This window comes from Cupressus sempervirens, chromosome 8 (assembly GCF_028749045.1).
Source record: "Cupressus sempervirens isolate cs-2001-9-10 chromosome 8, ASM2874904v1, whole genome shotgun sequence".
Classification (NCBI taxonomy): Eukaryota; Viridiplantae; Streptophyta; class Pinopsida; order Cupressales; family Cupressaceae; genus Cupressus; species Cupressus sempervirens.
Window position 1 is genome coordinate 352,293,135 of NC_143125.1, and position 26,928 is coordinate 352,320,062.

Sequence of the window (26,928 nt, forward strand, 5' to 3'; positions counted from 1 at the left end):
TTGTCCTAAGTTACATGAAATGTATTAAATGAAATATGAAATATCTAAGCAAGTGCTAGAAATGTAAAGTATTAAACGTAGAAAGTCCTAGAAATATGAAATATCTAAGCAAGTGCTACAAATATGAAATATGTCAAGTGGTTCCACATACTCATGGAGAATATTTAATATTCTCTCTTGGTCTTCAGTATCTATTCTCCACTTGTGACATCCACCTTTATGTTTAACTAGATGTAGCAATAACATGGTGACTATATTGAAGCACTTTATTGTTAGGTTGGTAATCAACAAAGGAAATTCCATGTTTCACTAATTTGTGTTGGCTAAGATATGTTCCCTCCAAAACAACTGAACCTGCACACCATGCATTTAAAAGTTGATTTAATGTGTACATGTAATAAATAAATTCATCATTTAATAATAAACACACATAATTTATATATAATTTTGAAAAATATACCTGTAGGGAATAACATTCCATCACTTTCTTCCGATTTAGTTACATTTCTGCAATGCAACACAATAAATAGTAACTCACTCCTACATTTCCAAGCTCAACAATAACTACAAAGACTTCGCCTACACACAATAAATATCATACATGTATATTGTGAGCTCTAAAATTTCTTTGTGAATTTTATATATATAATTTTTAAAAATTTACTTACCAATTTGAACTAGTCCAAATATATGGTTATAATCAGTAGAAATCAAAGGGATGTCATCAAAGTTTTCATCTTCATCTCTATTAACTATATCAGTAACAACAAGTGGCACCAAAGTCCATAGACCTACATATCCACAATCTTGATTGATGCATTCATTGTAATTCTCAACAATGCAATAACAACAAAAACATGAATAGTCTCTCGTGTACAATGTCCAATTGCGATGATTGGTACTCATAATAGAATGTAAGGATCGTGGCAACCATGCATAGTTTTTCTATCCACACCTGAAGACACATATTTAATATTTACAAAAAATTAGTGACAAAAATATATATTCACATGTGTGTGTATAACTTAAATTAAATAAGAGAAAATATATATGTACATGCATGTACATTTACCTGATATCTCCCAAAAGACTCCACATGGTACTACTTGACTCACTCGTGATGATGCGCCAACCTCATTTGATACAAAATGTGTCTTGCACCATTCAACAACATAATGTGCATTATTTATATGAGCTCCCTTATAATTCATCTTATACTTTTGTAAAGCATATTTGATACAAGGTCCAACACCATCATGTTCACCTTTGCCATGTCCACTTTCAAAGAAACTCCATACATATGGTATGTTTTCATTATAATGATATCGACAAAGTGCATAAAATGGTCAAAATAATTTGAATTGTGCAGCACACCCATCCGACCAAATATAATGTTTATCAATACCTATGCCTCTTTCTTTGATATATACCAAAAAAATCTTAAAACAATGTTCTATATAATGAATATCATGTTCTTTATCATCACTTATGTAGAAGTGATATTCTTTTTTGATGACTCATGCTTCATCTATGCTTTGAATACCATCCAAATCTAACTATGCATGGCGATAGCACACTTGTACCATAATAGTAACCTGATCTGAAAAATAGTAGTCTAATTGAATAACCTTTTGATGGAAGAATGAATAGTTTTCTACAAAGTTAACAACTGATAAAATGGTTCTGAGTCGAAAGTTATCTCCAAGTGTTTAAAATTGTTGTGCTTGCCACTTTGCAAAAAAGGCATGACGAATATGGTTTTATCAAACTTTTAAATTTGTCCATAATCACTCCAACAATCATCTCCTCTTCAACATATTCTAATCTTTTTTATCCTTTTCCAAAATTAGTTTCATTCCTTACATACTTGTAACCCTTGCAAGTTATCATTTTTGTGACATCAATATCTTCATTATTCAAAAGAACAAGAGCCAAATTAGAACACGTGTCACACATTCCTCTAATGCAATTGATTTGACCAACATGATGATCTATTTTGTCACATAAAACAGATGAGATGAACTCACTTCATCTACTAGGAGGGGCACTTTTATAACCAAAAGTTTCTTCTATAAATTTCCAATAAACTTGATAGTGGAGATCAAATTCAATATGATAACAACAAGAAGTTTCAAACGCTTTGTTTCTCCTAACATAATATGGCTTCAATCTTTCAAATAATGTCTACCCAATATTTATATCAAGATTTGAACTACAAAATGAGACATATATTTCATGTTGTGTTATGTCCAACCAATGTTTTGTATGATGTTCATAAAGGTTAGCTCTTACCCTATGTCTAAGAATATCTCTAGTATCTGATGAAGGTTGAGTATTATCATTCCAAAATGATATTACCAAAATTTTGATTCTATCATCAATTTTGTCACAACAAGGAGCTCTACACATAATTGCCCAAATTCCTTCCAAAGTGTTGTCATCCAAAACCATTCTCCTCTTAATATATTTTGATATGGTTTTTCTACTAAAATCAATATGTGATGAAATTGAAGATATTTGTTTGTTTTGGGGTATACCACTACCAAGAATAGATTGCAACATAACTCTTCTTGTAGTGTTCTTATCTTTATTACAATTGTTCTTCCCTATAGAGCTCAAACCTTTCTTAACATTTTCAATAATATCACTATGCATGTTAGAAAATTTTCTCTTTTTTGATGTCGTGTCTACACCTAACAATTTTAATGACTTTTCCAAGTTTTTTTTGTAAAAGAACATGAGCAAGTACTTGAGTTTTTTCAAGTGTTTCCAAAACATCACATTTCCTTACTATTTCTTTTACTATCTTATTCAAAGCTCTTTTTTTGGAAAGACTTAACGATTTAATATCAACAAGTAATTTCAATTTATCCTCATCCATTGTAAGTAAATGATCTAAATTTCTATGAGTGATTTTTTCTTTACATTTGTAGCTAGTCTTATGCATTCATCCATACCATTTTGGGCAATTGATCTTGACCCTTCTCCAACTTCCATTACTTCATGTCTTGAATTATCATGTCCCAAACTATTATGTCCTGGATTGTCATGACCCAAATCTTCTTCAACATGTATTTGCCCGTCTTGTGATTGTTTGTTAAGACCTACATGCATATAAATGAATAAATTTAGAAAACTAATTATAAAATTGAAAATATACATGTCCATAAGAATTTACACATGTGCATCCCTTCTCTCTTTTTGTTATAATTTGCTAAAGTTTTCTCATGATTTCTCTATTTTGCATCAGTTGATCTATTTTTTGCAGATTTACTTTGTCTTCCTTGCTATCATCCCATCTTCAATTTTCAAAAAATTATCAAAATATTTTGAATTGTCTTCGGTCTTCAAAAAACTATCAAAATATTTCAAATTGTCTTCAGTCTTCTTCATTTTTCTTTAAAAACAATGAATTCTTTGTAAGATTGTTTTGTATTGATTTAAAAAATGAAGGCAACATTATTTTTAATATCAAACAAAAAAAATGAAATCTTTTTTTTGGCCGACGAGCTTCATACCAGTACCCTTTAGCCGACAAGTCCTACTTTCTGAAGCCCTCCGTGCAACCAAGGGGCTTCGTCAGCCAAGGTGGCTTTGAGCGAAACCCCATGTCATCTACTGGGAGTCACTCAAAGCTCCCCTGGGCCTTCCCACGTGGCCACTGTTGTGGTTGTGAAACAACCACAGGGAGCTTCAAACGAAGCCCTTATTAAAATGTGGTAAACCACCTTGACGACTTCGTTCAAAGCCTCTTGGGGTGAAGAGCCAAAAAATTGCTTAAGGAAATTTCCGAATTTGCTCTTAATTTTTGTTAATTTTTGCTCTTTAGAGGGCTCAAACAAGGGCCTAATAAGTTTAAATTCTGAAAATAAATTTGGAAAAGTATTGTCCTTTCAATAAGCTTTCCAATGAATATATTTTTAGCATATATTGTATTTATTGTGATGTTTTAGTTTTAGTTTTATTAAATATAAGTTTGTTTATCATTTTAGAAATCTCCATTTGAAGCTTCGGGAAAAATATAGAAGTAAACAATAATTTTTTTTAAAAATATGATCGTCAAAGCTATGTATGTTAGCTTTCTAGCAAGTCAAGAAAAATTTCATTTCGATATATACATATCAAGTTATACTGATTAAAAGCAACCTATGTCTAAATTATCGTTAGTGTCACTTTGCCACTAAAAAAAACCTATAATTTTTGATGAAATTGAACAAAACTTGCTAGATATTGATGTTACTATTCTAGCCTTGAAAGAATTTTGTAATTATCATATTTTTAGAAAACATTATGTTGATCAAAACACCCATCACTTTTTGAAAATATCAATTTTTCGTATAAACCACTTCTCAAGAGAGATAAAAAAATGGACTTCAGATGAAATTATTAAAAAAAAAAAATTAAAAATTGTTAAAAACTAGATAGAAAATGCTAATAACCACTAGTTTACATCATCATCAATTTCTATAATATGCATTTGAAAATGAAGTTTTTGTTAAAAATATTTATTTTACCATAAAACTTGGCCAAAAAGTTTTTGTTATCTGACTTCTAATATGACTGCTCTCAAGTGATAGATTTGGCCTATTAACCAAAAGAAATATGTGCACTTCCCATTCGAGATCACTCATTACATATCTGACAAGGTCGGCCTTCTTTCATATTTTGGAGTATGCCTTACCAAGTCAGCAAATTGTGTGAGGATTTGTTCTCCACATCATTCCTATTTCGAAAAACTATGGCAAGGCACTTGTACCCCAAGGCAGACGATGCAAGGTCATTCGCGATACTTACATAATCATCAATTGATAATAGGTGTGATCTTCCATTCAAGGGTGAGCATTGCACTATTCAAACAATTGTATTATAATATTTGTATCCACCAAACCTCATATGGTCAATTTTACTCTGGTTGCCATTTGATTAACCTCCCTAAAAAAGGATACCAAGATATCTAACTTCAAATTCCTCGTATCTTCTTATTGGCCTGACTTACTATTAATGCATTCTGGTAAATGGTTTATTTTTCTTTGATGTTTTTGTCAAATCCGATTCATTCTCATCTTTGGTATATCTAGATACCTCCGCGTCAGAATTTAAACCTTTGTTCACACCCCTTTTGTTTCTTATATTTGTATACGTACTAAGTGTTCCTTTTTCCTATACTCAATCGATCCGCTATGTCTTACAATTTTCCTCTCTACTTCCATAGCATTCACATTATGCATGCTACTTTCTAAAAGACTCTTTGTTTTGTCTTCCAATTATTATCAATGGTTTTAGATCTATATCCTTTACATTGGGAAAATTGGTGCTCGAATTCACCGTCTTCATTTTGCTATAGGTAAATATTCAAAATTCTAAATATTGATTCTCTCCTCTTAGATCTAAGATTACAATTATCGCCAATTTCTAGAAATATCTCAAAATCACATTTCCGTGCAACCAGCTCATCCAAATAAAATTCCTCAACTCTTCTTTTCATATCTATTCTTACATTTGTAGTTGGCTCTGATGTCATGTTGTTTTCTAAGATTGCTGCAAATGTACTAACAATGCCATTATATCAATTCTGTTCCAAATGCAAATTGAAAGACTTACTAAATATGAGAGGAGGAGACATGTCTCTTCAGGAGACACATGTCTCATGAAGAGACATGTCTCTATTGATTATGATGATTTACCACCAACAATGTATCTCATGGTAAAATCAATCTGAGTGAAGCTATAATCTTAACAACTTGCACTCTTGTTACAAGTGTCAACTAGTTTATTAGGGCGTCTTTCTATGAATAACTTAACAACTTGTTTACAAATTTGACAAATTAAACCCATTTGTCCACCTAAATTGATCCACAATTCATACCACCACCACCATTTGAGTATAAGCTTTGTGTTCAAATTGCTTAGATTATATTTATATTCATATTCATATTCCTACCATACAAAAAGGCTACAAATATTTGGCACGTACTTGAAAGAGTAGGAATTTCATTGTTATACAAATAGAAATCACAAAAAATAGCTAATGCGAACGAATAAGACAAATTCAACCATATTGCAAATAGAAATGAAACATACTTTGATACATTTGAAATACAGATAAAGAATATAAAAAAGAAGCAAACGTATCACTTGTCTTAATGCTTAAATATGTCTGCTTACTTATCCCTACTGCTGGAAGATTTTTAGTTTTCAACATTAAACATGCGTCTGTTCTTCCAAAAATGTTTTGAAAAAACTTGGAAGAAAACCGGAGAAACTGAATTGTTACAGGGGACAAAATTCAATCGAGGCAAACTCAGTAATCTCAAAAACATCTATGAAGAAGATAGATTAACAGACGATGCTTCTGATATGCGAAGTACAAATGCCTTCATTCTGATCCCGAGAAAACATAATTTCGAAAAGTGAAGCATGGAGGATGTTTAGTTCTGAACTTGAATTTCTCATCTTTCTTTCTGCCCTGATGAAGAAGTATGTGGTATGTTTAATTCAGATTTTGAAATTCTCTTCTCTTTGTTTCTGATCTGCTTGATGAAGGATTATAGTGTGTTTGGATCGAATTATTGACAACAAAAGAAATCTACATGATCTAATTGACAGAAAAGCGTATTGATAGTTTTAAAGAACACAACCAAAAAGTAAAGGAGTCACCAGTCAATTGCCAAATATGGTAATCAAAAGTACAAGGGCATCAGCTTGCTAGCATAATACATTAGCAGTAGTCAGCAAATCATTCTGCTTTTTAAACCATGCGCAATAGATCACTCCAACAAGAAGGTAATCAATTCGACATCCAATCTGAAATTCAGAAATCAAATAGTTTATGCTATTATTCTGAGTACTATGATAAATCAATTCAATATCCAATCCGAAGTTCAGAAATCAAAGAGTTTATGCTATTATTCTGAATACTATGTTTAATCTGACTGTCGAAAATCAAAGAGCTTATGCTATTTCGCACTCAGTGTTCAATCTTGAGGAATACAGAAATTCTAAACAAGAGACCTTCTGGCATTCAATATATCGGTATTTTGACCAGAAAAATGCAGAGAGATATTTTGACAATAAGTCTGATAAGGCAGAAATAAATTAAGCACCTTCAGGGGGAGGAGCAATACGCCTGTAGATGGCCTGGAATGTTTGGCCTTCATTTCTTGCAACCTTCTGTCCTTCCTCAGTGGCGGTGGTCAAGAGCTTTACCACCGGATCCATTTTCAGTTCCTCTTGGCCAACCTCTTCAAACAGAGGGTGTGCATCCAAGCAACCTTTCATCCATTCACCGAGCTCTTCGACATCGGTTACAGTATAGAGAATTCCTCCAACAGCCATGGCATATGCATATTCTGCAAGCAAAGGAACAGTAATGACTCTGCGGCGGTGATTCTTCTCCTTGAAGTGTGGATCCGGGAAGAGGAAAAACATTTTCTGCAGCTGTCCCTTCTCAAAATAATTCGGCAGGAACTTCATGGAATTTGTTCTCACTACAGAGATATTATCATAATGGCCCGGATTCGCTTTTCTCAAAGCCAAAATTCTTTCTTTAACATACTCGCTTACCTTGTCGCGGAGCTCCATGCCTATCATCAGGGTCGATGGGAAAATGGGTGAAAGCTGCACCAGAAGCCCACCAAAGCCGCAGCCAATATCTGCAAACTGAATTTTTTTTTTTTGACCAGTTAAGGCAGAACATGCGTTCACTGGTTTCAAATCCTTAGAGTTCGAGACTTCGTGTTCTTCTTGAGCTTCGCCATTAGGGTTAGGCGCTGGAGATTTGTTGTCTTGGAGATGTTTTCCGGAGAAATGTGAAGGGAAATGGTCGGCATAATCGAATTGAGCCGGACAGAGAGGTACAGGAAAGTGCGAATCGCTGAGAGGATTGCTGTGAGCTCGCGCTCTGTAAAACCGCTTCCTTGGATGCTTCACGGACGCGCCATGCTCTCTAGCATGCAACATTGCTCGACTTCGAGGGTATGCTCGACAAAAATATAACTAAAAATAAGGATACTGCAGTTAAAACTTATGACACTTTAATATATAAGGTTCTATTAGGCTCGTGCTCCAAAGCCCGATATAAACCCTAATCTCGTTATATTTACATAAAAAAGCCACTCATGCTCTAGCTAGACTAAATTACTCGTGAGTCGCATCTACACACGGGATCAATTCAAAGCGAAATTTGCCACTCGAGAGCTATGGATAGTACTCCTATCCCAAACCAAAATTTGTCGAATTTGACGGGATTTCAAGCAGCCGAAACAGAAGAGCTTAATGACATCACACCTCAATTAAAGAAAGAATGCACAGAAAGCCGACCAGTAGAAAAATCTGATCAGATTGCTTACCATGAGCCGAGCTTTAACGACAGCAGCGCAAGTGATCCTTCAGAAGCGTTGTTTTCTCTGTGCCCCGTTATACATGAGCTTCCTTTACGTCCTCCTCCTGCAATAGAAGCGAACTATGTTCAATACTATGTCGTAGGTAAAATTCTTTCAAATATTTTACAGAAATCTGCTTAGTACCTTTAAATCATTAGAACTCGGAACTTAACGGATTTTTGGCGTTGGATCTTAAGTAGATTTTCTGAAGCCCGAACACGATCAGTATATTTACAGACACGCGAACGGGTAAAATCTTGGCTGTTTAGAGCTAATTACACAAATATCAAAAGTTGAAGATTGAATATCAAAATTATAAGATGAACATATTAGTAATGTCAATTTTTTTCTGCATAGTTAAACATCTGTGATGAAAAAGTAGAGTTTAATCTATATCTCATTAGTTGTACCGTTTTATTTAAGGCTATGCGTAATCGGCCTGGCATCCACGCATGTTGCTCTGGGAAAAAAGCCGGAGGTTAAAGCTGTAGATTTCAATGTTGGAAAATCAAGCCGCAGCGATATTAAGGTCACTGGAAAGCGAAAAAGGGTAATTCCGCAATTTCTCTCTTAAAAAATCACATTAGCCATTGCGTATTCAGACCCCAGCTTTTCGGTTGTGACCCCCCAATGATTCTTCTAACTTATTTTCTTTATTTTGCCACCGGATGAGTTGTTTGCTATGTGAAATCTGGTCAACGCGGTTGCTTTCGCCATTTGGTTTCCTTTTTCGATTAATTTTTCTTTTGACAACAAGAACTTCCAGGCACCTGAAATGTGCCCCAAAAGTTCGGTAAAAGTCCCTGACAAGGCTTAGAAGACTACGAATTTCATAAAACATGCCTAAAAGCCAGAGGTAAGCTTTATGAAGAACCTATATTTGCTCAGACCCTAGGGAATTCCAAAGTTGTTGGAAGCTTACGAGCATGTTCCAACCATTTCCTAGACCCTAAAGCTGTTTCAGGCCCCAGTAAAAAAAAAAGTAAGTAAGTGGGTTTTATAGTCCACGACACTATGCCATAGTTTTTGGGTTTACATATGGTGACAGTGATATGGGACTACCTCGTACTCTTTTTCGAGAGGCGCTTGGCGCTACAAACGAGGTGTACATACCCTACCCCCCAGTGGGATTTGAACTTGTGACCTCTCTTTCAAGAGTACAAGTTCTCCACCACTAGGCCAACTCAGGTTGTGGATTCAATAATCTGTGAAAGCTTGCCGGCATGTTCAAAACTTTTCCTTCTGCATTTTCCTAGCCTAGTACGTCTGCTTTATAGAAAGTCACTTATCTATAGTTTCTGTTGTTCGTTTGCTTCGTCACTCACATTTCTAATTTTTTGAGTACCCATTTCCACGTCTTAATTTAACATGACCAGGAACATTCTCTTTCTTATCTAAGCTATGGTAACAAACTTTTTTTCACAGCCCGGACTGGGTATTGCAGTTTTCCTATGGTAGGCAACAAATAATCATACCAGCTTTGTTTTTTACTGAAAAATGATAGCTCATTTTCTCTCATTGGAGCCCTCAGATCACTTTGGTACTATGTAAACTTAGAACTACTTTGCATTCTTAATTTTCCATCTCTTATGTAAAGAACTGTGTCGAAAACCTTTTCTTACTTCTATATTCAGGCTTATGTCACGTGCAATGGCAAGCTTCGTAAAGCCAGCAAACGATCAACATCATAACCATTTAGAAAAGCTCTGGTAGAACTCAGAACAATATATTGCGACTGTCGTGCATTTCAATTAACTTGCCAACAATGCTGCAGTTCTATTAAGTTTCATTGAGCAATTAGAAGACTCAGCTACTATGCTTGGTTATATTGGATACTACTTTAAGGGACCTGCATTATTTTGTTCGAGATGGTTCCTGGGTTCTATTAATAAAGTGTTTCCATGGGGCATACCTATCTAATATCATTTAATCCAGAGAGTACTGCATTTAATTGGAGGCATTCTTGCTGACCCACTAAGTCACAAGGTTCGAATTCGAATTCGAGTTCATCCATTATAAAATTCGAATGAAAAATGATTAGGGTAAAAATTTGGCAAAAAAAATCGACATTAAATTTTGGTTGTCTATATTTATGTAGTTTTAAATATTAGTAATATATCCACAAAATTGTCAAAATAGTTAAACATTGCTAAATAATATAACTAAATAAAAAAATATCAGTTTAAAATAAAATACTATTATATTAAAAAATTGTATTATATTAAATATCATAAAATTTGGATGATGTTCGGAAAGAGTAAAAATTCGTTGAAATTCGAATCTCATGGATGAAATTCGACGAATCCTGTGACTTATCTGACCCATATATTATGAGCGGTTAAAAAGAAACTACCTCTCACAAATGCCTTTTTTTCATCATATTTAATTCAACACTTCATTTTCTTATTTCAAAAATTCATGGAAGGTAGCTATTTAAAAGGTCTCATGAATGGTAATTGTAGTAGACTTTTGGAGATGTAGTCATGGAATATTTGCAACAACTCTTTGAAGTGTATGTGTGTGGCTATGTCATACCAAGTCTCTAGGATGGGGTTGGCGAAGAATATGAGGATGCATTTCTGGGATGAATATTTTGGAGAGGCCATTTTTTAGGGGATAGCAAGGCACGACCATCAAAAAATATAAGAAATTTCAAGTATTTGTTTAATAATATTGATCAGGCTACAGTGTCTTAAATTGTATCTGTTTGGGGGTTGCCCCTCATGCCCCTGATTTATGCTTGTTGTGCGTGGTTTATTGCCATTTCTAGAAGGCCAACACAATCATCTACTCATTGATGCTGATTTCAGCTCAAAAAGCCCCAGCGATGGCACCTAGTTCCATGAATTTAAATAGAAGATTCAGAGGAAACCAAGAAACAGATATGGAGAAAATACTTCGCACTGTTGTTGGTGTAGTGTACACAACCTATTCCATTTAGAATCTACTTGTCCATAATATCAAGATACCATCAACCTAGTCAAATTTCAAATGGATGGTGTTGGTTCCCAAAACCACAAATTGGAATCCTGTGAACCTTGCCAATTCAATGCTGGGATATCTAACCGGTTAAGGCCAACTCGACAAGACTGATCAAAATGATCTTTGTATTCTGCTCTTCTGGCCCTGCAGAACCAAGCTTGGTATGCCTGTTCCTAAGCCAACTCCTTTGGCCTTGGGCTTTTTATAGCAGATTATTTGATAAACAAAACAACCAAGATCTCTTCCAAATAGCAAGATAACAAAAGATCCTTAGTATGCAGATTTTAAACTGTATTTATGAATCCTTGTAACTATATTTGCTGAAAGTTAAAAATGCTTAAGATAAGAATACTTTGATAGATTGTATATCAATAAATGAGTCGATTCTTTGAAAAGGAAATGCAAAATAGAATCACTGACTTCAGGCTATAAATCAGATGATTATCTTTTGATGACCACAATATCCAGTGCCTTGTTTTCTTGGAGAACAAAGTCTATCACAATAAGGCGTCTTTGACTCAGTTTATAGACCAGTGCCTTGTTTTTAATAGAACAACTTTATAGAACATTCTAACTGCTTAATTATATAGCAGAATCTTTAATAAACTTCTAGTATAATTGCAAATTGCTCAAAACATATAACTACCATGTTTGCCTGTAATTAGCTGTCTTGTCTTCAAGCAGAGCCACAACGAACTAAGGCATCCATGGACCTTGACCTGGATGAAATGATGGACATGGAAAAACATAATTGCTGAGCACTGTGAAGTCATCCTCAGGTTACTCGATCTCTTCTCTGAACATTGTCATTTTCCTTATCAGATGTAATGCCTTCTAAAAATGTTTATTGAAAGAGACCCTTCTATTGAATTTGCAAACCCGCGACAAGAAAAAACCTATTGGAACTCTCCTCTGTTTCTGCATGTGATTCGTTCTAGAAGGTCGATAAATTTGTTTAAGATTTCTTGAATTGGGAAATAATATCTGATAAGGCCAAACTGAGTCAAAGACACCTTCATCTAAAATCAGTCTTCCAGACACATGCGATGCTCCTCATACTGAGATGTTAGAATGTTGAAATGTGCCCTTCCTTCTTCCTGTCGAAGATAGTTTATCATTACTGCATTTTCCTTCTTGAATCAACGGTCACAGTTGAAAACCCTATTTTTCTCCAACATTTAGCTGATAGAAAAATAGGCCGTGCTATGTTATATCGAATCCTCCCATCATATGCAAATTGTTTTCATAACAATGTCAGGGGTCTAGTGTGCGTGTCGTTGAGATGCATTGCCTACAATGTATGAACACTTCCCAAAGGCCCTGTAGAAACTACTGCTCATCATCATTGTTATTGACTCCAACCTAGTGTTGAAATGCAGATTGGAACTCAATGAATGCAATTGTTTCATTTGATCAAAGTCCATTTCTTCAAATCTTATTGTGCAAATCTGGTCTATAGCTTTTCTTCCTTGAGGAGCTTCATTTATAGCATTAAGTATTTTGGTTTTGCTAACATAATTGTCACCATATTTATCGAGAAATACAAATGTACCAACAATAGTATCGAAAGTGGCTTCGAGATCTTCATCCATATCATATATGTGGTCGAATTCTATTATTTCCTCATCTGCGAATGAAACTTGAAGTTCATGAAAGCAGTCTTTTGATTCTTATACATCTATTGTTCCATTGAATTTTTTATCCAACTTCTGAAACACACCCCGTACCTTTTCAAAGCTCTCATCAATTTCATGAAATCTCATGATTATGTCATTGAATGATTTCACAGTGCTTCCTCTAGATGTCGTTCTTTTCCTCAGAGCCTCAACCATTTTCTTTTCAATTTTTGAAGAAGCTGTTGGCTTCCTGAAGAAACTAAATGTACTTCATTTCCCACCCGTTCTGATGAATTTCAAGCATGTATTATACCCCACACATTCAAATCCCTAAATCGGTATATTAAAAGAAGAGCAATGAACATGGGGTGTGAACAACAGCCATGAGATACGTCAGAAGAGTACTAGAGGGTCTATACAAGGAACATTCCAACCTTCCTTGCATCTGCCATAATTGTTTCTATGTCAATTACAAAAGCACTATACACAGACAGATCGGTATCCTCATTTGATTCTGTTCTATATCAGCATCATTTTTCCAGTTTCAAACTAACATTGTAGTCGAGCTGTTAGGAAGCAACTTCTTGAACAACAATATTGTCATTCGTGTCACCCTATTTCAATAGGGTTGTAACTGGGTCAAATAAAATTCTTCTGACTTATTTCCCAATAATTAGCTGTTTGCTTTCAAAACACATGATGCCATAGTGTGGACTAGGGCATCAACTGGCCTCTGATATGAATAAGAAGACTTGCTGCAAGATCATCCTCGGGCTCTGATCTAATCTCATTGACTCTACATTCTGATTCCATAAACAGGGCTAGGTCTGAAGAAGGATTTTCTTTTATTCATTACCGCAGTAACTTGTTTTTAAGAGCAAGCCTCTCCTTAGTCCACCCAACCATTGCTTTCCTTAATGGTGCCTCCGGATTTCTACATTCATTTCAATTCAAGAGACCCATGGCCCTTTGTTTTGAGTGCAGAGTCTTCATAACTATCAAGGTATTGGCTATGAATTCTTAGCATTGTTACCTTCAAAATAAAAACTGGGAACAACTGAGATAGAGGAATTTTATTGCTAATTGTAAAAATTAGATAATGAACTAAAACCTTTGGAGCAAGCCAAGTAAAATAATGATGATGTAAAGTCTGAGAGTTATATACCATGACATCATAATTAAAGATATGGAAATGCTACACACTTTGACTGGTCATATGCAAGGAGTATCAGATTTTACCCTAAGGAAAAATATAAACATGCTTATGATCTAGCTTATAAAAGATAACATTAATAATAAAATCAAACATGTCAGAGAGGGTGCTCAAATGGAGGCCCTATTATGCAAAACATTAAGGCTCCATGAGTGGCTCTTGTTGGAGACATATGCCCCTTGTGGGCATGATGAGTGTCCTAGTTTTCGCTGGGTGAAGCAAACCTAGAAAAATACAACCTAAAAATAACAATTTATTTATGCAACAAGTTATAGTAACATGCAAAAGAAAGGAGAAAAGGGAAAAAAAAACCCCTGAGTGTCTTCATGAGAAGAATGGCTTTAAGTACTCTCCATGGACAGGGAACTCTTGAATGTGCCCATCTGTATCTTGTAGAAAGTAAGAGTACCCTCCTGTCTTCTCTGAAATAATGAACCCTAACGACAAGGCTTCAAACTTACCGTGCTTTCCCTTTTCTTGATCCTTAGCATTCCACTTCAAGACCTAATCTCCCACTTTGAGAAATCTGCCTTAAGCCTTCTTATCATGGAGAATCTTAACATGCTTTTGTTTGATAATATTCTGCTCCTGTGCCCTTCTTCTGATTTCACCAAATTCCACAAGTGCATTCAACCTCTGTTCCATGAAATCTGTCTTCTAGGTGCTCTACAGTCATGACTCTGTACACCAGCAGCAAGTTGCTTAGGGGAAGCCTTGCTTCTTTACCATAGGCCATGTTGAAAGGAGAGAAACTAGTAGTCTTCTTCAATGTGATTCTGTCTACCCATAGTACAAGATTTAGTTTGGAATCCCAAGCTCTCTTGTTGTTATCTAGCATTCTCCTAATGATCCTCAATATATTCTTGTTGCTAGATTTGGCCTGCCCATTACCTTGGGGGTGGTATGGGGATGAATAGGAGACAATTATGCCACATGTCTTGCAAAAATCAGAGAACTCCTTTGACCTAAAACACATACTGTTATCTGCAATAATTTTTTGAGGTACTCCAAATCTTGTTAGAATATTTTCCATTAGGAACTTAATCACTGCTTTGTTAGTAGATTGCCTAGTAGGTATGGCCTCCACCCACTTGGTGAAACAGTCAGTTGTTACCAGGATTCAACTATGCCCCCTACTTGACTTGTTACTTATTTCTCCTATGAAATATATTCCTTACATCTGAAAAAGTTCTTCTATTTGCAAGGTCCTTAGGGGAAGTGCTCCATCATACTTTTTAACTTTCCAGAGAATCTCTGACAGGGCTCATATCTCCTCACATAATCATGACAATCCTTGAAACGTTGAGGCCAATAGTATTCTGCGTGTAAGATCTTATGTGATGTTGTCCTAGCCGAAACATGACCACCACAAACTCCTTCATGAAGTTCCTTAAGAATAGATTCTACTTGATATGTATCCAGGCAAAAAAGTAAGACTTTGTCTCTATTCTTCCAATAGAGGTGACCTTGAATTAAGACATACTTTGATGGCTGAAGTTTAATAGTTCTCTTCTGATTGTCATTCAGATTATCATGACATTTCATATGCCTTAGATAGTAAACTACCTCACTATACCAAGGGCATCTCTCAATGCTGACTTCTGTATGCTCAAGATCAACTTGATTTACCTGTGTTGCCTCTAGATTTGCATTTTCCATGAGTTTGGCCAGACCTCGTCTTCTCACCAACTTTGTTACTTGGATATCAATATTAAATTCTTGGATCTGGTTTATGCATCTACACCTTCTTCAAGTGGTCTCTAATTGTTTGAAGATATCTTTGGCTGCTGCATTGGGCACATATGCAATTACCTCTGCTCTGACCAGATATGGTCTAAATGATTTGACTGCCTTCGCAAGTGCTTAAGCCTGCTTCTCATTAATATCATAATTAAGTTTGACGGCTTGCAAACATTTGCTATAAAATGCAATTGGTTGATCATGCTCCACTTCATTCTTCTACAACATGACTACTACTATAGTATGATAGGATGCAAAAGAGAAAATTTGAAATTGCTTCTTGAAGTCGGGAGATTTGAACACCGGAGGTTCTTTGGTTGCCTTCTTTATTGCTGCAAATACTTCCAAGGCCTCATTGTTCCATGTTAGCTTTTCTCCTTTCTTCAGCATCCTAGCAATCAGTTTGATAATCTCTGCAAAGTTGGAGACAGATCTACTCACAAAGTTGATTTGACCAAAGAATAATTTCACTGTTTTAGTCTTTAGGCACTTGGATGTTGTCAGTTTTTGTTACTCTCTCTCTGGATCTATCCTTACTCCCTCGTTTGATACAATGTAACCTAAAAGTCTCCCTTCTATAACTCCAAAGTGACATTTCTTGGGATTAACAGATATTCCATATTCAAGAGCCCTTAAAAAGGTTATTTCCAAGTGTCTACAATGATCTTCCGCTTCCTTGGAATAAGCAGTAAGGTCATCTTGATAAACAACCAAAATGAAGTCAGCCAAGCCTTCAAAGGCAACATCCATCACTTTTTGGAAAGTGGCTCGTGTCAGTCAGGCCCAAAGCAATCCTAGCATAGACATAAGTGCCCCATGCAGTAGTAAATGTTGTCTTGTACTATCTAGACTCCCTGACTTTGACTTGATTGTATCCGGAAAAACCATCCATCATGGACAATAACTCATTCCCTATCACCTTTTGTAGTAAAGCCTCCATGTTGGGAAAAGCATAATTATCCTTTAGTGATGATACATTAAGGTTTCTAAAATCCTGGCACAATCCGATATCACCATTCTTCTTTCTAATCGGGACAAGATTTGATACCCAAGTTGAGTTCCTAATAGGTTCGGTGATACCTGCATCCCTCAGCTTGATTAACTCTTCCTTCATCTTAGGTGCCAAAGTTGGATTGGTGGGCCTTTGCCTCTACCTAAAAGGTTTTGCATCTAGTCGTAAGTCCAACCAAAAATGTGCCTATACTTTCTTAATAAAGAAATCAAACCTGACCTTATCTTTGGAGATAACTTCTTACCAATGAACAATTCCTTAGGGGCATGTTCATTCCCAAGGTTTATTTTCTCTATCTCCCCTTATATTGCAGAAGACTTATTAGCCTTGAAACTTCCTTGTTCATCGAAAATTCTTTCTAATTTCTTTCTAATGCCACGAAACCCTTTGGTATCCTATTTGTCTTAAGTTGCACCACCACCTTCCCAAACAAGACCTCCTTACCATCTTGGTCCTCCACATACCCATTCCAATCTATATTCTAAATTTTATAACTTTCTTCACATGCTAGGAATCTAAGAAGGTCCCTATCATCTTCAAATGCCTGTCAATTCTGCACATTATCAAGTATTGACGGTCTATTCTTCATCTCTACCTGCATAATCTCATCAAGTGGAATATGAACTTGCCTAATGGCTAGATTAGCCATTTGGTCAGCAAGAAAATTACTTGACCTATCTATCCACTTAATGAAAAATACATCATATGGCTCAATTAAATCCCAAACATAATTCCTATATTGTTTTAGCCTTGGGTTCCTTCTTGTGAATTTATTTCTAATCTGAGAGACAATTAAATCAGAATCCCCAAGTACCAAAAGCATCTTAATTCCATATACTTTTGCAATGTTTAATCCAAGAATTAAAGCTTCATATTCTGAAATATTATTAGTACATTCAAAGTTCAACAAAAAAGAGTATTTGAAAGTTTTACCAGATGAAGATACAAAGATAACCCCAACCCCATTACCATCTGTGCTGCAAGCTCCATCAAAGTACATTTGCCATATATCTTCATGATCTTCTTGCACATGCACTTCAATAGGGTCAATAGATTTTTAGGCTGGTTTAGCAATGCTTACCTGAAAGTTGTCCATATCAGATTGGCAGAAGTTGATCTCAAAATCAGAGTTGAAATCTTCAACCAAATAAGGGGACCTTGGTTCTCTCCCAATTCTTATCTCCCTTCTACCAACTAGTATGGTGGCATAAGACAAATCAAGTTGGACATGCACTCCAACTAGATTTGACCATTTGCTTGGACAACAACATGCCATAGTTTGCAGGGATCTCCACAACTGTAATATCAGTTTTATATGAGGTTTGAGGGCATGCAGGAAATCTGAATTCAACATCTTTCATGATGCTAACCATGGGAACCGATATATGTCCATCGAATAGCATTTCCCATATGGTGTATCAACTTTCAAACCAATTTCCTTCATTACATCTCCGGACATAATATTGATTGTTGCTCCTAAATCAATCATGCAATTTATAACTGGCTTATTGTTAATTAGCAAGGTCAGATAAAAAGGATCAACTTGATTAGAATTTTTATTCAATGTAGCTCCTAAATACACAATTGATGATTCATTATTATCTTTTTTATCACTTTAATCTTCTAAATCTTCTACATTAGATAAGATCTCATAGTCTCCTTCTTGTAATCAAGGAATTTCATTATTTCCATTAGTGGAACAAACATCTCTACCTGAGATAATGTATGATTCATAAAGGAATGACAATCAGAAACTTGCTTACTAGAGTTCTGGTTATTTGATGGCTTGGTTAATTTAGGAGTGTAATGTCCCCATTTTTAGCAAGTTCCTGCAATTGGCCAGGACAGTTCACCATCGCAACCCTCGTGAGTTGATAGTAGGATCTGAGGGTCTTTGTTGTGTGGTTATAGGCTTTCCAGCAGCCTATGGTGTGTTTTGGCTCTGTTTGAGGGACTTACTATTTATAGTAAGTCAATTTGTTGGTTCCGATGAGCTTAGTTGAGTCAGGGGAGTTGGGTGATGCTCTCGGTTTTTATTTCGGGCATCCGGTTTGAGCTCCAAGAATCTTGGAGGGAGCGTCTATTTATAGTAAGTCACTCCATCAAGTTCATTCATCATCAGGATCACTTTGGTGTTGTCAAATTTCGATTTTGATGCTTCTTCAGTTGTTTTCACAAGATGGGTGAATTATTATTATTATTCATTTAAATACGCTAAGGTTGCTATTTTTTTTGGTGTTGTTTGTTGGTCACCTCAATATCATAGCTCATTGGAACCAAGATGAAAAGTTTTAAATCGTGGGAACAAGAAACAGTGGCCTTACGTGTCAGAATATTAAGTTATAGTGGAAAAGGTCATTTTTGGAGCCAAAAGCAATTAATAAATTATATTAATGGCACTTTATTATATTTTAATGTTGTGTAGAGAAAGCTTCTTAAGTGGAGTTCTTTTGGGAAACTGGTGCCATTTGAAGATTATAAATATGAGGACATTTGATGAGGAAAGCATCCAATTATTTGATTATCTTATTTTGCTCTTGTTGTCTTTGTGACATTTCTAAGTTTGAAGTTTGTGCCCTTGCTAAAGTATAAGGGTTTGAGATCTACAACTGAAGTATTGTAGTCTTAATTCTGAGAATCCACAACTAAGGTATTGTGGACTTTTGAGTTTTATTATCATCTCCTCTTTCTGTATTAACTGTCACTAAGGAGCATTTATACAATTGAATATTATAATTTCTCTGTTGCTGAATGAGGGTTTAGTCTACAGATTGGAGTTTGGTAATTCTAGATATCCCGGTTTGTTTGTTTTGCATCAGATTTAACGTGTTGGATTTACAGCTTGAATGCCAAGGGTTCTTATATTTGGCGTGATTTCTATATCAGTTTTGGGCAGCATTTGTAAGGGTAGACTGTGAACGCCAGATTGAAATTGGACCAGGTGGCTTTCAGTTTGACTTTGCAATTAGATTCTATGGCAAAGACCAGGTTCTTAATTTGTAAAATTCAGTTTATATTACATAGTTTGAAAGTAAATAGGCTGGCTTCAAATTCTGATTTATAATCAGCCAACAATTAAATTCCCTTTTCATTATATTGCTGTGTGGTTTGTTGATGAATGAAGTCAGAGGCTGGTGTGAATCATTTCAGAATTGTTTATTGGCATTTGGTATTTATATATGCAAAACTTATAAGGCCAAAATTAAGTAAATTTGTGATCAGTTTGCCGTACATCCTAATATTATGTTTGAAAATTTAAGACATCATAGATTCAATAGTAATTGGGATGTTTGCCAAGTGTTTGACAAAATGTCAAACCATAAAAATGTGAAAGAAATTGATGCTTGATTTAGCTTTTACCAAACAGGGTTGTCACAAGGAGGCTGCAATGTATCTACCTACTTGCTTTGAGTTTCATCATTTTCTCTCTTTGATGTGTTTACTTTAATATTTTCTTGTTTTGGAACCTTGGCAAATATACTTGTAGGATTACCTTGGTCTGCATTGATGGTTCTATTCCTTAAATGATATGTGCTCTTGGCCTGCTCCACAGCTGGAATGGTGCAAGCTCTCTTTTCCTCATTGGTCAGCCTTCTCAGAGTAGGAATTTCTTCTCCATATGAGAATACTTCTTGTACATGATTCTGCTGATCTATCCTTCTTGAATATGAATCTGAAACATGTTCTTCATCAGAATAATCTTCATTATCACTACCCCAAAAAAAGGTTCAGATGACAAAGTGTTTATGGTTTGCTGAGCTTCCATCTCTTGGCCATCCTCCTCTAAAACTGATTGTGCAATAGCACTTTGATCAGATGCATGAGGGAGCCGATAGACCTCACACCATGGCCTATCTTCAACCATGTGATTGACTTTTCTCAAAGGATCAGGAGCATCCTTAGTATAACTAGGCTTCTCCAGTTTCCCCTCTTTCCAATTAGTATGATAAAGCATGTCATGCAATCTTGGTCTATCATTTCTTTGGAATGGTGGTTTGTCATTTCTGCTTTGCTTCATTTTCATGTCTTTCAGCATGTCCATTATTTCCTTCAAGTCATCCTTCTCTGGGGCTTTGGGATTATAAAGCTTTACATCCTTTGCTCACCCTGTCGGATGTCTTTCTATCATTATCTATTGTCATGGATGTCTAAAAGGCTTGTTGTAAAGAACTAGGTCTATGAGATCTTATCTCATAATGTGTCTTGCTATCAAATGCACTGAGAAATCAATTAAGAAGGAACCAACTGATCTGATATCCCTCGGGCATCTATTCAATACCTTGTTGAACCTCTTGTTGAACTCTGCAACTAACTCGTTCACATTCTTTTTTATGCTTGTCAATTGATGTGAAGCAAATGAGATGTCATTATGGTCTTTGAACTGTTCTATAAATTGGTGAACAAAGTTACACCATCCGATTATAGACCTATCAGGAAGACTTCTATACCATTCAGCAACATCTTGTGTTAAAGACTGAACAAAAAGCTTCATCAAGACATCTTCATGATCCTCATCCAATCTTCAATTGTACTTTTAAGGTTGATCACATGCTGTTCTGCAGATTCAGTCCCACTTCCAGATAATTTCGGGATAGCAGACCTCAATTCATTTGAAATTGGGTTTGGCTATCCTCCTATCCCATCGAAATTCAACAGACTATATCTTTCAATAACCATTAGCTGCCTTATGATATGATTCCTTGCTCCTGTATGATGCATTCCAGAACCTTGGTTATGGTGATTAATACCTCTCATACCTCTGTACACCTGACCCCCACTATAAGGATTTCCTGAGTTTGCACCTCCATGAAAACGACCACCATTTTGTGGAATCCCCCTGTCATGTTGTCCTATGATGACCCTCACCAAAGTGTCTCCCAAAGCCTTCACTCTGATTCGCCCTTCCATTTCTATCATCCATGCAAATAAAGGATTAAGGTGTCTAGTGGCATAGAATGAGTCTATATTTTTTTTGTGAGGGGGATTATACTTCGGAGTTTTATTTGCTCCTTCTTGATCAAACTTTTCTTCTTTTCCTTTTTCCTCCATTTTTCTTTCTTTTGTTTATCTTCCACTGTTTGTCTTTCCTTGTGGGGAAATAATCTGTCCTCTTGTTATTCCCATCTTCTCAAGGATATAATCAAGCTGTCTCCTAAGTATCTTTGTCATTTTATCATCTTGGTGTGCACTGTGAAACATCAGTCATCTTCTTAAAAGTTTCATCCCATTGCTGCAATTCTTCATCATCCTCTTCTTCTACCCATGCTATTTCACACTGAGGCTCTTGCTCCACTTCAGGCACTTGGAAAAAAAATTGAAGTTCTCATCTTCTCCTTCAGGACTATGATGATTTGAAGTGGTTCCTTCATTATAATTATTCTGCCTGTTCACCCTTTCATGGAAATTTCTGTCCTGAGAAAATCATGTCTGGTGGCCTATTTTTGTTCTTTCTCTGATTCCTTTTGAACCTCAGTTGGGTGAAATTGTCCTGCCCTTTGTTTACTGATCTTCTTCCCCACATTAAGAGATGATGACAGGGATGTTTTGCAGCTCCAAATAGTTTTGTGTAAAGTAATAGAATTGCTGCCTCCACTTTAGAGGAAAATGTCTTGCTTTCCAGAGTCTAGTTCCTCCCTTCAGCAGAGCAAATCTCACCAATAGTTCTGATTAATAGCAAGGATTCTTGAGGGTGCACAAATCTGATATACTCCAACAAAATCAAAACTTAAAGAAAAGTGAGGACCTCTTTTATATCATAATTTCACAAGATATGAATGCTTCAAAAGATATCAGAACTCTTCAAAATCTGAATTATAAAAACTATCCAAATATCTCAATAATGCAAATAAATGTCAACTTCTCTACACTAGTCTGGAATCAGAAACTCTCAGGGACTGTTTTGCAACTCTTCTCCAGTATAGTTGCCAATCTGTTGGTTCCCAAAACCACAGATTGGAATCTTATGAACCTTGCCAATTCAATGTTGTGATATCCAACCAGTTAAGGCCAACTTGACAAGATTGGTCAAAATGATCCTTGTCTTGTGCTCTTCTGGCTCTGCAGAACCAAGATGGGTATACCTATTTCTAAGCCAACTCCTTTGGCCTTGGGCTTTTTTATAACAGATTATTTGATAAACAAAACAACCAAGATCTTGCCCAAATGGCAAGAAAACAGAAGATCCTTAGTATGCGGATTTTAAACTGTATTAATGAATCTTTGTAACTATATTTTCTGAAAGTTAAAAATGCTTAAGATAAGAATACCTTGATAGATTGTATCAATAAATGAGTTGATTCTTTGAAAAGGAAATGCAAAAAAGAATCACTGACTTCAGGCTATAAATCGGATGATTATCTTTTGATGACCACAACAACTAGTGCCTTGTTTTCTTGGGCAACAAAGTCTATCACAATGACGTTTCTTAAGTACAGCTTTATAGGACAATATGTATTGCAATATCATCAATTGTTCCAATCTTCTGAATGTGGAAAATCAATCATATATGCTATTTTGTGCCAGTATTAGACTTTTAACTTCTTTGGTGAGAAGAGCAATTAGACAAAGATATGGAAACACATAAATATTTCACAATATCCCTGATAATTAAACTCAAAATGCTGTGATATATCTTATACACAAACAATATATTAAGAACTGTTCAACAAATTTCTTGATGACCATAAAGGACTAATCCTCTTTGCAATCTGCTCTTTGCCTTAAATAAACAAAAAAACACAGAACCCTTATTGATCATGAAAGAATAATACAGCAGTTTGAAGTGCCAGCCATCAAAAACTACTTTGCTCTTTCCTATTCTCTCAAGTTGCTAATATAATGGTTCTATTAATGATGCTATTCCCTCATGTTGATTTTGGTATCTGTATAAATATGTGAATGAAGAGGTGCGACTACAAACCAACATGTTGATTCATCATACCTAGTCCCAGTTTAACAGTTGCAACTGCTTAATTACATAGCAGAATCCTTAATGAACTGTTAGTATAATTGCAAACTGCTCAAAACATATAACTACCATGTCAGCTGGTAATTAGCCATTTTGTCTTCAAGCGATGCCACAGCATGAACTATGGTATCCATCAACACTCAACTTGGATGAAATGAATGACTTGGGAGATCATAGTTACTGAGTGTTATGAAGTCATCCTCAGGTCTCGATCTCTTCTCTGAACATTGTCATTTTCCTTATCGGATGTAATCCCTTCTAAAAATGTTTATCGAAAGAGACCCTTCTATTGAATTTGCAAACCTGGGAAAAGAGATAACCTATTGCAACTCTCCTCTGTTTCTGCGTGTGGTTCATTCCAGAAGGTCGATAAATTTGTTGAAGATTTCTTGAATTGGGGAATAATATCTGATAAGGCCAAATTGAGTCATAGACGCCTTCATTTAAAATCAGTCCTCCAGCCGCATGCGATGCTCCTCATACTGAGATGTTAGAATGCTGAAATGTGCCCTTCCTTTTTCCTGTTGAAGATAGTTTATCAGTACTACATTTTCCTTCTTGAATCAACGGTCACAATTGAAAACCCTATTTTCTCGAACATCCAGCCGATAGAAAAATAGGTTGTGTTGTGTTATATCCAATCGTCCCCTTATATGCAAATTGTGTTCATAATGGTGTCAAGGGTCTAGTGTGTGTGTTGTTTAGATACATTGCCTATAGTGTATGAACGCATCCCAAAGGCCCTGTAGAAATTACTATTCACAAAGTTGCTGGAAACTCCTATGACCCTCCTTGGGTGCATGTATTCCCGTATCCAATTTGGAAACGTATCTGATACTGCTTGGATACACATCGAATATTGTACCCATGTCTTCCTAAAAAAACTTGATTCTCCAATTGTGCCCAATACTGCGGGATTTGATTTTTTTAAAGATTTGACATAAATCTTCTGAAAGTCAATTTAAACAAGCTCTATTAAAATCTAAAGCAATTTTTTTAAAATGGTATAAACAAAACCTGCACCAAATGAGAAAAAAATTAAAATATTATTTTATTTCAGTAACTCATTTTTGGGATATCTTCTAATGCAACTCTATTATGTTTACATCTTGTAAAGTGTTAAATTAACTTGTAAATATTATGTAGCATTTATGTGTCAATATTGATTTTGAAGTAATGAAAATCTCCTATACCAACTCGGAAACTTGTGTTAAATATGTGTATATGTTATTAATATCGTGTCCAGCCGTATCCATATTAGGGATCTTAAAAAGTCGCCATATCCATACCCAATACTGTATATATATTTGTATATGTGTCCATATCCATGCAACTTTGACTATTCATCATCATCGTTATTGAAACCAACTGAATGTGTAAATGCAGATAGGAACTCTTTGAATGTAATCATTCCATTTTAATTTTTGTTGAAGTTCATTTCTTCAAATCTTCTTGTGCAAATCCGATTTGTAGCTTTTCTTCCTTGAGGAGCTTCATTTATGGTGTTAAGTATTTCAGTTTTGCTAACAAATTGTCACCATCTCTATCGAAAAATACAAATATATTAACAATAGTATCGAAAGTGGCTTCAAGATCTTCATCCATATCATATATGTGGTGGAATTCTGTTATTTCTTCAGCTGTGAATGAAACTTGAAGTTCATTAAAGCAGTCTTTCGATTCTTGTACATCTGTTGTTCCATTGAAATCTTTATTGAACTTCTGAAACACACCCAGTACCTTTCCAAAGCTCTCATCAATTTCAGGAAATCTCATGATATGTCATTGAATGATTTCACAGTGCTTCCTCCAGATGCCGTTCTTTTCCTTAGAACCTCAACTATTTTCTTTTCAATTTTTGGAGCAGTTGGCTTCTTGAAGAAACTAAATGTACTAGATTTCCCACCCCTTCTGATGAATTTCAAGCATGTATTATACCCCACACATTCAAATCCATAAATCGGTATATAAAAAGAAGAGCAATAAACATTGGGTGTGAACAACATCCATGAGATAGTTCAGAAGAATACTAGAGGGTCTATACAGGGAACATGCCAACCTTCCTTGCATCTGCCATAATCATTTCTATGTTGATTACAAAAGCACTATACACAGACACATCTGTAACCTCATTTGATTCTGTTTTATATCAGCGTCCTTTTCTAGTTTCAAATTAACATTGCATTCAAGCCTTTAGGAAGCAACTTCTTGAACAACAATACTGTCATTTGTATCCCCCCACTTCAATAGGGTTGTAACTGGGTCAAATAAAATTCTTCTTTCTTATTTCCCAGTAATTAGCATGAACATCCAATCAAGAGAATATTCATCTCTCGGAGTAACCAATCCACAAGAGATAGGTGTGTCCAACTAGGGTGAACTGCTTCTCTTGGAGTAACCAGTCCACAAGAGGCAGGAGCATCCAATTAGGAGCAAATCCATCTCTTGGAGTAACCAAACCACAAGAGGCAGGAGCGTCCAACTAGGACCAAATCCTTCTCTTGGAGTAACCATTCTGCAAGAGGCAAGAGCATTTAATTAGGACTGAATCCATCTCTTGGAGTAACCAATCGGTAAGAGGCAGGAACATCCAACTAGGACCAGGTCCATCCCTTAGACTAACCAGTCCATAAGAAGCAGGAACATCCAACCAGGACCAAATCCATCTCTTGGACTAATCAGTCCACAAGAGGCAAGAATGTCCAACCAGGACCAGATTCATCTCTTGGAGTAACCAATCTACAAGAGGCAAAAATGTCCAACTAAGATCACATCCATCTCTTGAAGTAACCATTCCACAAGAGACAAGAATGTCCAACTAGGACCAAATCAATCTCTTGGATTAAACGTATCCACAACAGGCGAGAATGCCCAACCAAGACTAGATCCAACCTCTTGGGGTAATCAGTTCATCATTTAGCCTACAAGAGGCAAGAACATCCAACCTGGACCAGATCCATCCTTTGGGTTTTCCAATGCCTACAAGAGGCAAGAACATTCAACCTGGACCAGATCCA

At 35.7% G+C, this 26,928-nt stretch overlaps 2 protein-coding genes and 1 pseudogene across 4 annotated transcripts in view; 1 reads left to right on the forward strand and 2 right to left on the reverse strand.

Moving 5' to 3' along the window:
• On the reverse strand, positions 1-8,566 carry LOC149542787 (tRNA (guanine-N-7) methyltransferase). Of its 3 annotated transcripts, XM_089797683.1 has the most exons (6): positions 8,526-8,566; positions 8,349-8,445; positions 7,104-7,995; positions 2,958-3,104; positions 461-507; positions 1-354 (listed from the first exon to the last, which is right to left on the reverse strand). In XM_089797683.1, exons 2-5 carry the CDS (start codon positions 8,349-8,351, stop codon positions 500-502), a joined length of 1,050 nt encoding a protein of 349 aa, XP_089653809.1. In that variant the 5' UTR covers positions 8,352-8,445; positions 8,526-8,566; the 3' UTR covers positions 1-354; positions 461-499. The 3 variants fall into 3 exon arrangements, with proteins under 3 accessions (XP_089653809.1, XP_089653810.1, XP_089653811.1); XM_089797684.1 differs by lacking the exons at positions 1-354; positions 461-507; positions 2,958-3,104 and adding an exon at positions 6,059-6,804; XM_089797685.1 differs by lacking the exons at positions 1-354; positions 461-507; positions 2,958-3,104 and having other exon boundaries at positions 6,806-7,995.
• LOC149542788 (Single hybrid motif superfamily protein) overlaps positions 7,990-26,928 on the forward strand; it is a 24,414-nt gene continuing 5,475 nt past the window's right edge. Inside the window, exons 1-3 of the mRNA XM_089797686.1 lie at positions 7,990-8,484; positions 8,582-8,630; positions 8,805-8,931. Of these exons, the coding sequence (XP_089653812.1) occupies positions 8,199-8,484; positions 8,582-8,630; positions 8,805-8,931 (462 nt within the window). The 5' untranslated portion in view covers positions 7,990-8,198. The remainder of the gene's footprint in view (positions 8,485-8,581; positions 8,631-8,804; positions 8,932-26,928) is intronic.
• On the reverse strand, positions 25,251-25,917 carry LOC149542789 (putative calcium-binding protein CML21; annotated as a pseudogene).

What these genes read in the sequence shown, in the direction of transcription:
- LOC149542787 (XM_089797683.1), bottom strand. An exon ending in TATTGCTCCTCCCCCTGAAG is followed by an intron (nt 3,105 to 7,103) that starts GTGCTTAATTTA and finishes ATATGCATGTAG; the next exon opens with GTCTTAACAAACAATCACAA.